The sequence below is a fragment of the Martes martes genome (assembly GCF_963455335.1).
Source record: "Martes martes genome assembly, chromosome: 8".
NCBI classification, from domain to species: domain Eukaryota; kingdom Metazoa; phylum Chordata; class Mammalia; order Carnivora; family Mustelidae; genus Martes; species Martes martes.
Genome location: NC_137895.1, coordinates 70,365,138 through 70,384,921, shown reverse-complemented (window position 1 = coordinate 70,384,921; position 19,784 = coordinate 70,365,138). Strand labels below are relative to the sequence as shown.

Here is a 19,784-nt window from a genome sequence, read left to right as displayed (position 1 = left end):
ACCTTTACAACACCATTAATGTGCACAGCTTTTATCCAGCTACATTATTACTCATTACAGTTTTAGCTTTCAACATCTGCATTTGCTGAAAAGAGAAAAGTAAATTGTAGCAGCCTCAAATCCTTGGAAACTATGAGGGATGTGTGGATGTGTATGTGGTGAAGGGATTTTTCAGGGGGAAAAAAAAAAAACTAAGGGAAGTTTTAGTAGTGGAGAAAGTCAGATGATAAATGTCATTAAATACATTCATACATTCTTGCCTTTTGAAAATATTTTGTCATACTTAATCCCTGGAATGCTGAAGTAAAAAATCCTCATATGATAAAATGCAAATCTATCAGTTATTTTGTTAAATATTCTGGTTCTGGTGACATTACAAAAGTAGTTCATAGACCCAGCACTGTGATATTTATGAGCCTTCATTTCTATTATGGAAGTGAATCATTCTTGCCAAATAAAATATTTTTTCTTTTACATACTTAGGACATGAAAGCAAGTCTTATCTTGGAGTCCATTTAGGATGTGGAGGGGAGTAACTGAGTTAGGCCATAACAGAGTGGTGCATAATGATAAAAAACGACATGTACCCCAACCTTTTTCAAACTTTTCAAAACTTAGGTTTCACAGTGTCTGCTCTTACTGTTGTCCCACTGCCCCAGACTGGCTTCCTCTTGGCAAATAATATGAAATTCTGCTCTGTGGAGATTGAAGCATTCGAAATACAGTCCTTCAGCTTTTTTTTTTTTTAATCCATCCCACAATTTCTCTGTAACTTTACCCCTCTTTTCCCTTTGTTTTGTTTAGTCTCAGAAAAGAGAGGGGCTTTGTTCCTTCCAAGGTTAATCCTTTCTCATGATCTCTTGTCTTGTTCCATCTTCATCCGTGCTCTCTTTCATATCTTTATCTGTCTCTGACTCTTCTCTTCTTCCCCTTGACTTTATATATATATATATATATATATATACACACACACACACACGCACATACACACACACACACACACGTATATATACGAATGATTGCCCTATTTTAAAACCTGTCTCTATGTAGTCCTTTTAAAATAATCACTTCTCAACACCAAGCTTACAAAAAGACTGGTCTATAGATCAGCTGCATTTTCTCTCCTCACAGTCTTGGAATCATTGGGATCGAAATTCTGTTAAGGCATTCTCCTAAAACTTCTCTATCAGAGTTTACATCTCCATGAGCGCCAGCTAAACCGTACGGTTTTTCTTTTTCATTTTTTAACTTTTCTGCTAAATGGGACATCATTAAATAACCTTATGATTTTTTGAAACTTTTATTTTTCCTAGGCTAGCATGACACTGTCCTATCTTCATTCTTATTCTAACACAGTCACTTGCTCTTTATCAGTTTTCCCCCCCTAAAAAAGTGTGCTGGTTTTAAAATGTGCCCAACGATACTTTGTTATTCCCCTTCCCTTGACTTGGGCTGCCCTTATGATTCTCTTACAACGAAGAGAATAAAGGTAGACTTTCAAGACTAGGTCATAAAGGGCACTGTGGCTGTCTCTTTGTTCTCTCCTCTTGGAGCACCCACTCTTGGGAAAGTTAGTTTCCATGCAAGGAGCAGCCCTATGGAAAGACTCACAAGGGAAGGAATTGACCCTCTAGCCAACAACCATGTGAGTGAGACATCTTGAACAAGGAGCATCCATCCCTAGTAAAAGTCCATAGAGGACTATGGCCCTGCCTAACACATTCATTTTAACCATGAGGCATTAAGCCAGAACTACCCAGCCAAGCTGCTTCCAAATTCTGACCCTTAGAACCTAGTGAGATAATGAATGTTGGTTATCTTAAGCTCCCGAGTATTAGGTTAATTTGCTATGCAGTAACAGATAACTAGTACGGTAGGGGATACCTGTGATTCTTTATCCCACTTCTCTTCTTACTATACACACTCTTTTTTGCTGAACTTCCTTTTTTTTTAGAGGTGCATATATCTTTTCATTTTCTTTATTTCTTTTAATAGTAGTATAGCTAACATACAGTATCATATTAGTTTCAATATGGTGATTTAATAATTCTATACTTAATTTCAATAAAGTGCTTTAATAATTCTATACAGGACTCTGTGCTCACTGTGATAAGTGTACTCTTAATCCCCTTATATCAGATGTAATTCTACATCTAAAATGCTAGCACCCTTTTACATATCAGACTTATGTTTATAGTTTCCTCCTGAGGATCTCTACCTAAGTGGCTCCTTGTGTTTCAATGCTTACTACATTTTTATATTTATGTCTTCCAAATCTGCTTCCACTCTGGTCTTCTCTTTCACAGTTAAGGGAGGTATTATCCTTCTTATTTTATGAATTCAAAATCCTAGACTCCTCTGTGTCCAACTTGAACTACACCAGGTAGACCCTATTGAGGATAGGTCATATTAAGTTTTCTTTACTAGTATCTCTTCAATTTATCCCTTCCTTTGCTTTATCATCGCTTATTTCTATTTCATGTAAACTAACTCTTGTCCTACACTAAAACAATGGTTTCCCTGATTCCTATCTCTTCCTGTTGCCGATACACTTCTTTCTTAAAGTTCTGATCAGATTGCTGTCTGGAGAAAAAGTCAAAATTTCCTAGGATAGCATTCAGTCAGATTCCATCTGCTCCTTTCAGTTTTAGCCCTGATCACTTTTCACTACACATTCATTCTATATTCTAGCCAAATCAGTGCATTTCTCAAAAATATGCTATTTTACTCTGGGTTTTTTCTTAAAGGCTAAATGCCTAGGACTGTCTCTCTTCCTCAAGATTCCACTTGAATTAGGTTATCCCCAACTTAACTTTCCTTGATCCTTCCCAAATAGAATCCAACACTCTTCTTTTTGATTACAAGGTTGTATCTATGCTCTGAAACGGCACTTACTACGGCTGACTAGCACTATAAGAGGGATGACTTTCCCCCTAACTAAATCCTGAGCTCCTTGAAGGCTTGTCTGTGCTAGCCTCCTTATAACTCTATGCAAATGTTAAACATCAATAAAGTTAGGCTGAAGTAAGTGTTCACCATCTAATTTATGTGTTACTGAAGTAAAAATTATTGGAATTTTTAAAAAGTTAGCTTATAGAAGCATTTTCTAGTGTTTACTTTACCAAAATGACAATTATGGAGAAAGGAAGCTATGTAATTTTTATAATACTTTGGTGTATTCAAGTAAATATCAGGCAGTATAGAACTGAACAAACTCCATATCCTGGCAGGTGACTACTGATCTAAGTAGAATGTATTTTATCATATGTACAGTTTGTACACATCACAAAAAATGGAAATATATTTCAGTAATGGGAAAAGCAAGTCACCTGACAACAACATTCTGGAAACATTGTTCTCTGTCATTAAGTCATTTAGGCCTCTTTTTTTAAAAACTTAAGAACATCTGTCACATCAACAAACATAACCAGTTCAATTAGCTTTTCAGGAGGACACTATAACTTGGACTTTAGTTATAAATTTCATTTGCATTTTAAAACACACCTATGAGGTTCATCAAATTGAAACTCTCCTATGGAACTCAAACCATGCACAGGGTATGCGTGATTTGCCGTTAAAAGGTGATTTCATTCAATTGCCATAAACAGAAAATCAGCAAGAACAAAAGAAACAGAACTTACCTATTGTGCTAACTCTGGCTGAAGGACTAGCTAATGCTGCTGGGACAGAGGCTTTGAGGGGGCCTGCCCCACTGTTTATTCTCAGAGCTGGCATATGGGGAGAGGTGGGTGATGTGGGTGATTTGCCATCAGAGGTCTTGGGTTTAGCTGATAGGTTCAGTGGCTGTGCCACTTCATCCTGCAATGTGATCATTAGAACATGAGCTGTGATAAGGCAAGGCTGATCAAAAATGCCTAGAAAAACACAGGTATATAGCCTGTCATTTCCCATCAAATTACTCTACCAATCAGCGATCTTAACATTCAACCTGTACAGTACAGTGTTGGTTAGCTGTCAACAATGTCACTTTTAACTACATATTATGAAAGACCTTTAGTATAAGAGAAAGTACACGTGCACTCAACTATCCAGAAAGTATATAACTGATGTCATGTCTAAGAAAGAGTCTTAAGCTACTCCTTGTGCCATTCAGTTTCATTGAGAGACCATTACATAATTCACATAAAATTATGATGTAGGTAGCCTTTTTTCAACCTCCGAAGAACAGGGGTTGAGTCCCAAGCACCTTCGGATCCCGGTGCTTAGCCAGAGTGCCTGGAACATCCATGATGGAGGAATTACATGGTGTGTACCTCTGATCAGAACTCCTCTCCAGATTAAACACCAAAAAAAGAAGGAAACTTTCTAACTTTCTTAGAAAATTATCTTTCTCCTAGGTTTCACAGACACAGTTTTGGACTTGATCTAAAAATGAAAATAAACATAATCGACATTATATCAATATGTACTCTTTATTTATATGCGACACTGTTCTGAATACTTAGCATTTTGTTTTTAAATCTAGATTTGTTTTCCAGATCTTCTGCAATGTATACCACAATCAATACACTGTGGTGTGAAGATCTTTATGTGGTTAATCAGCACATATGGTGAGTTCCAATTGTTCAATACCTGAATAGGTGAAGTTTATGTAGTTTACATTCTATTTTATACCTTTCCATATTAGCCCTTGTGTAATTTCATACATAAAATTTATGTATACAATTATCCTTAAAGTTTCTACCACATCATTTGTTAGAATCAGATAATATTAACATTACATCACTTTTTTCATCACAAACTGAGAAATTTGTTTTTTATGCTCTAAAATTAAAATATTGTGTCATATATTAAACCTTATTGTTAAAAATATCTACAAATTTATAAAGTATTATTGTAGAATAAAAATATAATTTCCACTTAGCTACTGTTCTATCTTCACGAGTTAAGAGCATAAATATCTACCAGTAGTAGGTGGATAACCTGATGAAAGCGGGACAATTTAGATTCAAATGGTGTAATTTGATGGCATGGAAACATAAATCAATGTGTACAAAATTTTATATATATATATATCCCAAAAACCATTGAAATCAATCACTGTATAAAAATGGTAAAATGGCATAATAAGATATCTATTCAAAGTTTATATTTTAAAGTGGTTTATTGTTATTAAATTCCATGGTTGGCTGCACTTAGGAAACTTATGAACAAAGTAGAAGAAATTACTCTTCAACACTTTATTTTTTTAAATTCTGTTTTCTGTTTCAGAAAAAAAAGAATAGCTATTTGAAAATCTATGAGAATTCAAATGGTAATCTGGGATCGCATTAGATGTGTAGTAAGTTGATAACCATCATACCAAATTTATATGGATTCATAGTCTTGGAAGAAAGGAAGGTAAGCTAATTCTATAACTGGTTCACTATGTAAGAAAAGTTTACTTTAGCATTTTAAAAACTGCAGGGGCAAAATTATTCCCTAGAATAATTTGGTTGAGCTGGTGAGCCATAATCCTTATACGTCAGAAACCCAGAAGTATTGTGCCCTTTTCCCCCTTATACCACAGTATGGATGGGTAATTCGCAAATTAGATCTTTGGATCAGAACCATCAGCACCACCTGGGAACTTATTAGAAAAGCAAATTCACTATTTTAGAAACTTTGGAGGTGGGTTCTAGCAATCCGTTTTAAAAAGCATTCCCAGGAGATTCTGATGCAGAATAACATTTGAGAGCCACCACCATATACAATATAAAGGGAGAAAATTTTTTTAACAAATGATTAAGCTTCAAAACCTTAAAAAAAAAAAAAGCTTCTGCAATGTAAGGAAGTAGCATTAAAAAATACATAATGTTGGGGCGCCTGGGTGGCACAGTTGGTTAAGCATCCGACTCTTGATTTCGGTTCTGGTCATGATTTCATGGATTGTGAGACCAAGACCTATGTCCCATTCAGCTCAGCATCTCCTTCTCTCCTGCCTCTCTTTCTGGACCTCCCCAGCTCCTGCTCACCTGTGAGCTCTCTCTCTCCCTCTCTCTCAAATACATAAATCTTTAAAAAAAAAAAAAAAAGCATAATGTTATCTCAATCTTTAAAATTTATCAAAGTGTAACGTATGCTAATAATAAATGAAAGCATGCATATGCACAATAAACTAAATGCTACTGACATTCGGTAGGCCACTAAAGATGAGGATCCAGATTTTCTTGTTGTTAATTCAACCTAAATAGCCAGTCAGATAGGAGTTTTACTGACTGTTTATTATGTAGCCGTAAATATTCTAGACCCTTCTTCTTCCATCACTTGTACCTGCTTACTACTTCCTGTATTAAACTACTGGCTTTTGTCACAACAGCCTGAAAACTTCGTTGGTCCGTATTTGACAACTCTTGTCAAAGTTTTGAGGGGAGACTTGGAGAAATTAAGGTGGTTGTTTCACTTGACTGTGCAGAAAAGAAAGGAAGGGATATATTCCCAGAGTTGCAATAGAAGAGATTTATGAGTGCAGAGGAAATAGAGCGTGAGTGTGTATGTGTAGGGGGAATAATGGTGTTGACGAAGATGATGCAGATGTAGGTGCTGATGGGACATGAAGCATATGAAATGTCATGTGCTTAGCTTTAAGCACTAGGAACTATTACATGCACGTACTGAAAAATGACTACCCAAAGCATTTATTAGAGCAAGAGACCCACTGGAACTCTTAATATTCTCCTCCATTCAAGGCAGCACAGATGTCTGAAAGCCAAAAAGTGCAAAGCCCCAAGGACATAATAGAGGTTGACAGTCCCAAGTTGATAGAAATGTCATTCAAAATTGCCCTTTCGTTCCCTTTCATTGTGTGACCAGGCTAATGGTATATTAATAAGAACCCACATGCTTGATCCTTATAGTGGTAACTATATAAATAATTTTGACCCATTATATGATATTATTTCACAATTTGGTTCTTCTAATAATTTACTACTGAGCTACTATACCAAATACCTATTATTCATCAAGAATACAAAAATTACAGTAGTTTTCCCATTTTCTATTAATTATTTTTCATTTGACTAGATGAAAAATTTAAAACCCTAACTATAAAATGAAAGTGGGCTATTTATTTATGACCTGCATTCTCATAATCACAAATATGTGTAATAAATGCCAAGGTAAGGTTTTTTCCCTGAAGATTTTTAAGAACTTATTTAGGAGAAATTTGAAAGCTTAGCAAGATTAAACCTTACTCTTACAAATAAAGCAGGCATTTAAAAATTGTAAGTAAATAGTTTTACATAAAAAATATAAGTAATTTTTAAGGTCAAGAAAACACTGGAAAAATAGCATTTCTCTGAAGTACACCATAAAGCAATAAGGAAAATAATTTCTTTTTAATTACTTGTCCAATCGTTAAAGGATGCTGTCATTTGAAATTTTTGAAAATAGCTTATTTCATAATTAGTTAATGTATACACAAAGCTATAGTTAAGAAGAATCTTATGTATCCGTTGAATAGTTCCAAAGCTGATGTGCTAACCTAGTATAAATACAAGGCCAACATTTACACTTAAACTTAATTATTTAAGTTTTAACTAATAGGCTATTAACTTATATTTATAGAATTCAATATAATATTTCAAATCATTTATTTAATCTTCAATTCTATGAAATAATTAATAATCTCAGAGGGCAACTAAAATTCACAAAGTTCTAAAGAAACTCAGGTTGTTGGACCCAACATACGATATTCTTTTTAGTTATATGACAAATTTAATCTTAAATTGAAAAAGACATTGATGCAATGGAATTTCTGAAGTTCAGACTTAACCGTATAATTTTTCACATAAAAAAGTCACAAAAAGGGCAATACACGTTCAATAAAATGAAGTAATACACACATTCACTATTTATATACTAGCTTAAAAATTAAGGCACAAATGTTGATTTATTTTGGAGATTTTGTGTGTGTGTGTGCTTCTCTGTTCTCTATACTACATAGCATCAGAAAAGTCCTTTGGAAGTGCTAAAGAGCTATTAAATTAGGTTATTTTTTTGAGAAAAATACCAAGGGTCTGTGTACAGTGTCAGAAAACATAATAATTTGTATAATAATGTGTAAGAGAATAATATTTCATACATACATATGATATATATCATATATATATATGCACACAAGTTTTAGGAACCTACTTATGATCATAACTTCTCCTAATAGAGTCTTGTCTAATCTTAGTTGTCTGGGATAGAATGCAAAACAAGTATCATCTAAACAAACATACAGTTTCAGGCATGTTCCACTTACTTCTAGCTACTACAACTTGTCTAAAAGCAAACATTTCACTTAACATCAACTTGTGGTCATGGTAATAGAAATATTGCAGAGGTGTAATGAATTTGTGTCCTAGCCAATGAAAAGCAATACCCCACACAGATAAATACTAAATTTGGATGAAGAAAATTATATGACATAAACATATAGATTTAGATGCACTGGAGAAATACAGCTGTCATCACAAATACAGAGTTATTCCACATAAACTTAACAAAAACTATAAAATAACCATATAAATTTAAAATATACTTTACTTAGATGATTTTCAAATAATAGGTTTATTCCAGGAAAAACATGTTAGTCTAACATACTTGTATAATATTCTTAATTTTTAATGTGCAAAGACCAAATGGTTCATAGAAATCAAACAATTTATCAAAGAAAAATCATTCTCCAGAATCCTGGAGGTTTAGTTCTCTCTCCCCACTCCTTAGCCTTTATATATATATATACATATATATATATTTCCCCCCTAAGGAATTTCTAGAGAACTAGAAAATAGGAATACCAGCATCCTAAGGAAATCTACTCCTTTCTCTGTCTCCTTATCCTTCACAACAGAGAATATATCTACACGCAGGACCTTGGACTACAAAGTGAACCACTAAGGATGAGCAGATGATTATATCCTCCATATACTCAAGAAATAAAAATTACACCTTTATTTGTATCTTTAATCACTCTCATTATCAAAATTTTTCTTTAAATAGTTACCTAAAGTCATTATTGAAAATCAAATCTTTATTTGGTAGTTAACAAATTTAAAGCATTCTAAAGGCAACGGGCAAGAACATATATATTTATGCAATCATCCATTCATTCATTCATTCATTCATTCTTTATTGAATGAAATTTCAACTATTTATTACTTGCTGTTATATGTTGGGCATTTAGAAAAATGCAAATCACCTGACATCGAGGCCTGTGGCTTTGAGGCTTTGGTTTTGCGTGGTACAGTAATAAAGGAGCAAAGAATGTATTTATTTTGTATTTAAGCCTGCAGTGAAGATGTATGTGGCATTGTGTTTTCTTTAAACTGAATGATTTAAGGACAGTTTGTCTATGTATTTAAATATATTCTTTCATTTATAAATATGATTTGATTCCTAAATAGCCATACAATGATTGAATTAAAAATAAGGAATTTCAGGCTACTTCCTCTGCACAATTTGAAAACTGATTGTCCCATATTTTATCACAAATACTCATTTGAAGTAAGTAGCAATAATAACATATGGGGAAGAGTAAAGGATTCATAAAACATGCTGCAAAATTAATCAGCTGGTTGCTCTTATCCTCTCTGATGAAATAATCATATTTAACAGGGAAGTAGACTATAGGTTGAATTGGATAATGTGCATTGTGTCTGCACCTCTTCTCTCTAACTTGACTTTGCATGCATTGTCTATTTCTATTGTACACTGCAGGAACCCTTTCACCTTTCCCCCTCAAATAAGGCATTTCTTTCTACAGTTCAGTAGAGACTGACTAGAGAGAAAAACACCGCCAAACTAAAACAAAACAAAACAATCTTTTTGGAGATCAAAAGTCCCTGACCTTTCCTTCATGAATTTAGAGCAGAAAAGGTTTGTGCTTATGCACAAGAATCAAAGTAATAAAGGAAAAACAACTAACCAAACATCTTAAATGATTTTCCTAGCCCCCGAAGAATAAGAGATCCTACTCATGGGGCTACTCCAACTCCATACTTTATTAGTGGGTTCTTGGTGCCTAAAAAATCAAGTCTGTCATAAAGAACACATGGTCCTGAGGCCCCTTTCATGAACAAATGTTTGCTTTTGCTCTTACAAATTGCAAGATGCCTTGTTAACCACACGGATAGAGCTCTGGGAATTCTTTGATAGGTATGCTTTTGCGGTGCTCATAGTGCTACCATTAGGCAGGATTGCCATTTAAATGCAAGTCTTAAGTTATGCAGCTGAGGGTAATGTATTCAGCTTCTCATTTAGCTTGCTTCTTTTAAAAGAGGGCGCTAGGAGTGTAGTTGGGGGATGTTTGCTTCATTGTGATAATTTCATATTGTTTTTACATTTAAATTGTTGGCCTTTAATTAACTTACAGGTATTCACACTGTCTTCATCATTTAATTTAACATGCTCCCTGCTCCTTCCCCCTTAACATTTTAGTTGAGTATTTCCCTTGTTTTTTGCTTTTGGTGATTTAATGCCTCTAAAATGTCAATTATATCCACAAACGCACACATACAGAGTTGAACACAAATAGAGTAAAGAACAAAGAGCGTGGCTTGTGGAATATCAATAATATTTCACATCCTTTTTTTTTTTAATTAAAAAATGTCTTTGAAACACCTAAGCCAAATGATGCCATCCTTTCTACACAGAACGTTCTTCTGTGGTAGCCGGCCTCCAAGATGGCCCACCAATAATTCTTGCCTCCTGGCATTTATGTCCCTGAGTATCTCTGCCCCTTCCCATCCCTCCCCACTCCCGGCCGCCACACCTCCCACAAGAAATAGGACTGACCTACATTACCAAGAAGCTACTGCAGAAAGGACAGTTTGACTCCTGGTGCTAGGTCATAAAAGACATTGTAGCCTCTACCTCTCTCTTTTTTGAATCAGTCGCTCTGGGGTATAGTTTCCTCAATCTTAGCACCACTGACATTTTGGCTGAATAATTCTTTGTTGTGAATGACTGTCCCGGGCACTGAGGGATGTCTAGCAGTATTCCCCACCTCTACCTCTAGATGCTTGTAGAACTCCTGCTCCGGCTGCAGCAAGCAAAACTGTCTCCAGACGCTGTCAAATGTTTTCTGGAGGACAAAACCATTTCTGGAGGGAGCCACCTGCCACGCACGTCATGAGGACATTCAAAGGCCCATGAGAGTTCCACCTGGTAGGGACCCGCAGGCCTCTCGCCAACCACCAAGGTGTGATTTGTTAGGCATGTGTGTGAGCCGACTTGGAAATGGATATACCAAGCATCTGTCACGCTTTCATGAGATGGCAACCCCATGTGACAGACTCTTAGCCAGGTCCCTCCAGGTAAGCTGTTCTCGGACTCCTGACCTGCTGAAATCCTGTGAGATAAGGGTTCACTGTTTACCGTCAAAATTGTGCAGTATTTTGTTAGATGGAGATAACGTGTCTATCCTCCCTGGGAAGAAGTACAGCCAACACTTGTTAAATTCTTCCATGATTCCAAAGCATTTTTCACTACCACTTCATTTTGACGCCTGGAAAAATACTTGTTTCTCATTCTTCAACCATAATATATGAATCCATTTCATGATTCTCCCTCAGTTTTACTTATTTACTTTGCAGAGCTAGATGTCATTCCTTTTTACTTTTTCTTTCCAACCCTTTTAATATTCTCTCTCACATTTCTAAATTAGCTTTTGAAGCTTCCTTTAATTTTAGATTAACTATCTATCTAACCTCTTCTTTGTATTTTCAAAATGTGCTAAAAATAGACTGTATGAATACAATTTCTATATATTTACTTAGAAGAATGTCCTGTGAGAAGACCTTTAGCTCACAACACCAAATGAAAACCCATTCACAGAAAATCTACAGAGTAAATTTAATTTTTTCAAATGCAGGGTACATTTGAAAAGAGGAAGAACAGAAGGAATACGAGTGTCAGGAATAATATTTGATGAGAACAGTTACAACATGAGCCAGTATAAAATGTATGGTGTTTCAGATTCAACTTTGTTTAACCTCTGGTCCCTAGACAACTTCAAATTCCTAATAATAATGGTTATTTTGTCCTCTGATGTTCCTTACATCAGGATGATTGCTATTATCTTTTCAAATGATTAATAGTTCTTCTACCAAGAGGCTAAAAGAAAGCATAAAGCAGTAAGATTTGATGTTAATAATCACACCAGTTCTTCTTATTAACCTCTAAATGTAAACTTCCAAAAGCTTTTTAGAAATACTTTAGAGAAATTGAAGAGTCGGTCACTCCATGTACAGAAAGAACATAATGTTTTCTTGGCACCACCTGATCAGTCCTTAAACACATAACTAAAAACCATTTGTCATGTTACTTTCCTGTTAGTTTCCCTTGAAGATATGTGAAAAAGAATTAATCAAGACTACAAAACTATCAAATGATGGAATGGATTTACAAAAAATAAAGCGGGAGCCTTCGGAGCAATACAGACTTAAACTCCAAGAAAACAGAAGCCACACTGGTCAGATTCCACTACCACCAGCATTTGGGGGGGGCAGCACCCCTACCTGGGCCTGAACCTACCAAATGAGCATCACAACCTGTCTGCCTGCATCTACCAAAGGAAGTAGGGTCAAAAGGACAGCACAACAATATAAACAACACCAACACAAATGGGCATAAACTCTCCGTTCCCTCTCATTCCACTTGGAGGCCTATTATTTACAGGGGAAAAAAGACTAGAAGAATGAGTGGATCTTGGAAGAAAACAAACAAAATTAAATGCTTTGGAAGATCCTTAGAGGGCTAAAAACACTTCTTTTCAAAAATATCTGTGGTTCTTTAGGGGTTTAGGTTTTTTAATAGATCCTAAGGAAAGTCTGATCTGGTTATAAACAGAAAAAGCATCTTTAGATGGCTGCCCTGGGAGAAGAGGGAAAAGAGCGAGCAGGCATCATCATACATACGTCACTTAATAGCAACTCGCATTTAATTAAATAAAAACCTCATTTTCAATGCCTACACATATGCAGGTACAGGCTCTACAGGGCACAAGTCCTCCATAGGCTGGTGGACCCACGATTACCACATAATTATTAATGACAGTTGTGACAGTTAACCCGGGCTCTGTGTCTATTTGGGAGACTTGAGTAAGGGCCAAATTGTCTAAAGCATAGAACCTCAGGGAAGGATGGACCCGGGTGTGTGTGTGTGTGTGTGTGTGTGTGTGTGTGCATGCATGTGTGTAATGGATTTGAGGGTGAATGAGACATAAAGCAAGAAAGTTAGGGAAGACTAAGGTAGCACTCTATTACTAACAAAGCACTGTATTTCATTTTATTTCATTGGTTGTTTTCTTGAAATGTTGATTGCAAAATAATCAGAGTTTAAATACTTTAAGGCTTTATTCTTTAAAGGGATGTTTATGGATGATCTAAACACTCATCCTTTATAGCAACAACCTTCTTGATGGCAGGCATTAGTATATTAATTGTTTTTATCACCCATATATGGCCTTGAGTAGAAAAAATACTAAATATTAACTACTAAATCTTAATTACATGGAGAGTTAAGATTATCAATGACAAACTCTTGATAATTTCTTTCTTCTTTTTTTTTTTTTCATAAAGCGTTTTAAAATTTTCACATGAAGTGTTTTAACTGCCACTTTGGCTAGTGAATGATAGAAACACATGCAATACTGTAACGTGTCCCTCCACATTTAAATCTCTTCATATGAATTCTTCTCACTATTGGAATTTCGTAGTTCTTCCCAGTCTCCAGAGTTTGCTCCTTTTTCTTCTTGCTTTCGCCTAGAGTTGAAGGGGTGACATCCCTGGGAGGTCCTGCTTTTCTAGTTAGAGATGTCAGCTAACAGAGCCCTTGTCAGGCTCTCCCGAACAACAGGCTGCCTATTAACTTAACTTGAAACTTTACTAGGTAGCAACATCTAAGTGAAAACTCTTTCCATGCCACTCACTGCAGACGGAGAAAGAGGGGCGGTCACTGAAGACAAAGGGAGAAGTCCAAAGGTAAACCAGCAAAGACAAACTTTGAATGCAAAACTCACTTCTCTCACTCCCACTTGCTTTAACAGACTGCTTCTCACCCTTCAGATTAAGGGTAGTATTGGCGATTTTCCTTACTGTAGAGAATTAGAAGACGTCCCATTTGCCCTGGTCTCACTTTTTTTTTTTTTTTCTCATATGGTAGGGTTATACTTTAATTTGTTCCAGAAGTATCTTTTACGCATTATTCTCAACAGGGCTAGTCATGGGAAAGGAAGCATTTATATTCCAGTTGGTGAAGCAATAATACAGACACTAAATGATAAAACAGTTTAAGGCTATGGAAGTTGGTATGAAATTTTAATACTTAAATATCATTTTGATTAATCTAAAAGATTGTCATGAAGGAAATTCTTCTGAAAAAAAAATTGTATTTAATTTAGGCTGGATGATTTAGACCAAGAGTCACTGTGATTGATTTACTAGTCTAGAACTGGGATTTGGATTTTTAAATCTTAGATGCTTAAATGCAATTTTTAAAACGTTCTATAAGGTTTTAACTCCCGTATCCTTGGATCCTCACATCACCTTTTCTGAAAACACAATAAAGGTATCAAGGGTATGAGCTCTTGGAATATTAGGTCCTATAAAATTTGCTATTTGGGATTAAAAGATTTTTTACTAGAAATAAAGGTCGTTTTCCCTTTCCGAAAATATTAATCAAAAGCAATTATTTTCCAATTATGATCAATTAAAAGTGTCTTTCCTTTCTCCTCTCATAACTAACCTATTAGAGAATGAATAAAAGAAAAGTCACAGTATATGTCTCATTGAATACAGGAATTATGCAATTTTCACCTGGGAACTTTTATTTACTCTCAAAGAAATGCTGATTTTGTCATAAAGAGATCTAGTTTCCCAAGAAGAAATAAGTGTTTACAGTCCTATATATTATTTGCTACATTAATATTTGGGAGGAGTCAGTTAAATATTATGAAGCATATAAAAGTACATCTAATAAGTTTAGTAAGCTAAATATTAAGACACTTTAAAAATAATCTGAATACTTTTATATCTGTTCACCTTAATGCTGATTTTCTAACACTGTTCACTTTACTTCCTAACATCTAAATAACTTTAATAGTTATAAAGTATCTTTATACATTTTGTCTTATTTTAGTAACACAGCAACAGAGTAAGATATCATCAATCTCACTTCTCAGATAAGGAAACTGACATTAGAGATATTTAAGAATTTGTCAACGGTCGTAACTTTAGTAAGCTTGGGACCTGAACCCAAGTCACTGGGTTCACTCAGGCCTAAGCAACTTTCCAGAGCTGCCCCTCTGCCATCTGAATGTCATCAGGGTAAAGGATTGTTGGCAGTAATTTCTCTGAAGAATCAAACTAACAACTGAAATCCTGTATTTTCTTCTTTATTCTGAAGAAATCGTTACACTCCATTATAATAGGGACCATGCAGAGCTCAATTTGGGGATTATCAGTCTGAACCCTTGCAAAATGTTTCTAATACCAAATCATAAAATATTTTACCAACTTGCATTCCCACCAACAGTGTAAGAGGGTTCCCCTTTCTCCACATCCTCTCCAACACATGTTGTTTCCTGTCTTGCTAATTTTGGCCACTTTGGAGAACAGTGTGGAGATTCCTCAGCAAATTAAAAATAGAGCTTCCCTATGGCCCTGCAATTGCACTACTGGGTATTTACCCCAAAGATACAGATGTAGTGAAAAGAAGGGCCATCTGTACCCCAAAGTTTATAGCAGCAATGGCCACAGTCACCAAACTGTGGAAAGAACCAAGATGCCCTTCAATGGACAAATGGATAAGGAAGATGTGGTCCATATACACTATGGAGTATTATGCCTCCATCAGAAAGGATGAATATCCAACTTTTGTAGCAACATGGACGGGACAGGAAGAGATTATGCTGAGTGAAATAAGTCAAACAGAGAGAGTCAATTATCATATGGTTTCACTTATTTGTGGAGCATAACAAATAACATGGAGGACATGGGGAGATGGAGAGGAGAAGGGAGTTGAGGGAAATTGGAAGGGGAGGTGAACCATGAGAGACTATGGACTCTAAAAAACAACCTGAGGGCTTTGAAGGGGCGGGGGGTGGGAGGTTGGGGGACCAGGTGGTGGGTATTAAGGAGGGCAAGTATTGCATGGAGCACTGGGTGTGGTGCAAAAACAATGAATACTGTTACACTGAAAAGAAATTAAAAAAAAAAAATTTACCAAAGCAGCTACAAGTAAATTCCAACTGTATTCATAATCACTAAAGTGTATCATAAAAAAGTAACTATTTGAAGTAAATGTATAAGCACCCTCAACACTATTAATTGATATCTATTTTGTTTCGACAAAAAACACATGTCCATTTATGTACATCCAAATGGTGTCCAGTCATTTAGAAAGGAACTAATACTGCAAGAAATGAAGAAAAGAGGACAGAAAAGATCTTTAGCCCACCTACTGGCTTGACCAAAGGCTATGAATCCATCCCAGGTTTATTTCAAATGAGTTGTGTCAAAGGTTACCCACAGGCCATTTTATAGTGATTTATAGCCAATGTCTGCAAATCTCCTTTTATTTTAATGATAACCTCAATAGAGTCATTAAGACATTCTTTGTCTTCATGGCAGTGACCAAAAGGGAGCTGCTGTCTTTAAAGAATTTTAAGGGGTGATAACTATTTATATAGAATGTCAGTTAAAGCCAGTTTTTATGTTGCACTAAAAGGCAAAATATTTTTTTTCTCAATGTATTGAAGATGCTTACTTGGTTATATATTCTGCCTATCGCTGTTGTAATATTAAATTCAAGGTATAGGCCAAAGAAAATTCAATAACGATGAAAAGGCTTAGAATTGAGCATCAGGTAAGAGTCTGATTTTAATTATAATGATCTCAAATTTGTATTACAGCTCTCACAGCATAATGATTCTTAAGTGTCTGTATTGAGTTAAGCATGTCATGAAGCATGAAGAATTGCAAGATTGATTTATCAGATATTCATTTAAGAAATAGGCAATTAAAATAATTAATGTGTAGTGAAACTCAGCTGTAATACCTCATGTTTAATTTTTCCCAACCCATAACATTAAAAGAATAATACATTTCACAGTCTGGATGGCATAAAAGATTTTATAGAGCAACTGTAATGATATCATTACATAAGAGTTTTGATCATATCTTCTAGACAGAACTAAGGAGAAAGAATAAGTGCATATATTTTAGATTTGACCTTATTTTAAATGTTGCTTTGGGTCATGAGATCACCAAATAAAATGAATGAATATTCTTGATTCTTGTAGTAAGGGATGAAATACACATATGTACACATTGATAGGTTTATACAGAGAGAAAATAAACTCATATATGATCATGTATATAGGTGCAATATTTCTCTGCCATATTTAAGCTAGTTTGGCATAAAAAGAGAAACATAATGATAAACTTCAAAAAGAGAGAAAAGCAAAATAATCTTCCTGCCTAAAACTTCATTTGAACTGTCAATTAAACAATATAACAAAACTAGCCAATATTGGTATAAGCCTGCGCCTTTCATTCTAGCATCCACTTAATTCTTTGGGGTTTTACGGGAGGCCATTCACTTGAAGATGTATTCCTACCAAACAAACCCGTGATGTTAGTATATAAACCAGAATGCCAATTAATTAATTTATACCTGGCCAGAATATTGTTGAATTTTTGTTGAAAAAGCAAATTTAACAATGAGAATCGAGGCAGAAAGAAGGAGATAGTGGGTGCTTCATTTAGACCACAGTAAGGACGTAGTAAGGATTATGCATACTTCAACTACAGATCATAACTCTCCAATGATCAGAATGTCCCCATTTCCTATACCCACTGTTTCCCAACTAGACTGACGGGATTAAACAATGGCAAATTTTACTTTACAAATTTAGGTTCCATAATCTTCCTGTGTAGGCAGTCTTTCTACATAATACAATGGCATTGATTGTTTCATTTTTCATAGGTACGATACTAGTCCGCTCATGCTGCGTTCAGATTATCCTTCAATGATTCAAGCCACTGACCTTTGATACTTCCACTTAAGGCGCCCCGAACTCAGTCACATGTCTGAACATAACATCTTGGTTTACTTCCACTGATGTTCTGTCTGTTTGTTTGTTTATTTATTCTTTTAACAGAACTAGAGCAATGGTTGCATGTCATTTAGTACACTTGGTGCTAAGAACGAGTAAGAGCTTGTCCCTCCACTGAAGAGAGTCAAGACAACTGCAATCAAGGTGTTTTTGTTTTGTTTTTTTAAGATTATTTATTTATCTCTTTATTTGACAGAGAGAGAGATCACAAGTAGGCAGAGAGGCAGGCAGAGAGGGAGAGGGAGGAAGCAGGCTTCCTTCTGAGCAGAGAGCCCGATGTGGGGCTCGATCCCAGGACCCTGAGATCATGACCTGAGCCGAAGGCAGACGCTTAACCCACTGAGCCACCCAGGCACCCCTGCAATCAAGTTTTAATCAGGGCACTGGGATATAAAACAAGGAGTCTGTAACCATGTGGAAGAGCCCCATGTGATGGACTAGCCAATTCTACGTAGAGGTGATAGCTGAGATAGATCTTATGAGAAGGTGCAAGGCAAGAGGGAAAAGTGCGATGAAGAGGGCAAAAGGACCCCAGAGAGCTGGAGTGGCACAAACATAGACAAAAAGTGAAACTGCGTGCTATATAAGGAAGTGACTCCACATGGAGCACAAAACCGCTGGGATTGGGAGAAAAGCTGAAGTAATAAATCAGGCTCACGAGGTGAGTGGGGCTGGATCACAGAATGCCAAGGAGATTAGACTTCATCCTTTCAACACTTTTCCTTACATCTCTGTTCTTCTTAACTATGCTCCCAATGCTCTAGATGTGCATTACAAATCACCTTATTTCTCTAAAATTCAGATGAAACCCAACACTCTGTTAATTCCTACATGCCTTTGCATAGGCTGTTTCCTTCAAAAACCCAAGTGGCACCTCTTCTGGAAGATGTGCCCTCATGCTCCTATTTTTCCCCAGGTTGTGCTGGAAACTTCCCCCTGTACTTCCATGTTATTCTTTGATCAGTACTTAGCCCATAGCATTTTAATTGTTAAGTTTGTTCGTTTTCCCCATTACACTGTATGGGGTGTTAATTACTGTTCTTTTGGTTCTACCATACTATCTGGCATATCATAGGTGCTCAAAAACTGTACTGACTAAACCTCAGTAAACGTTCTAAAAGTGACTTCTAAAAGTGACTCTAGAAACCTCATCTATGAATAACATAGCCATTATGCAGCTTTTTATTTAAAATCATATAAACCAGTGAAGAAACATACAGATTTCTTTCAAGCAAACTGTAAAGTCGAATGCTCAGAAAATGTCTTTTTCCAAAGGAAAATATTCTCACTCCTCTTTTTCCAGTAGAAGATAGCTCATGTAAATTAAATCATACTTTATTAACTACATGTATTAAGTGGATCTTGTTTTTTAAAATAGGGTTCAAGTACGTTTTGAAAGAATATATCAAGACCTTTCTTAAATATTTCTTTTTATCTCATTAAATTTCCAGTATTTTATATATGTCCAGAATTCTAGAAAATAATATGGTTACAACAAAAGGCCCAAAAGTTCACCTGACAATAGCTAAAAAACATTTTCTGAATTAAAAAAAATCCTTATACAGACACATTCTCTTAGATCATGTGGTATTAATAATTTAACTGCAAAAACAGATATACAGTGAAAATTACATCACTGTGATAACTATGGCTTAAATTAATATTATTAAGATTGTAT

The 19,784-nt window shown here is 35.5% G+C and overlaps 1 protein-coding gene across 6 annotated transcripts in view; it reads right to left on the bottom strand.

Moving 5' to 3' along the window:
- The window catches only part of SOX5 (SRY-box transcription factor 5), a 977,646-nt gene that overhangs the window by 35,861 nt on the left and 922,001 nt on the right, over positions 1–19,784 (bottom strand). For all 6 annotated transcript variants that reach the window (XM_080810710.1, XM_080810707.1, XM_080810708.1 and 3 more), the window contains one exon: positions 3,642–3,819. In XM_080810710.1, coding sequence (XP_080666836.1) covers positions 3,642–3,819 — 178 coding nt within the window. The remainder of the gene's footprint in view (positions 1–3,641; positions 3,820–19,784) is intronic.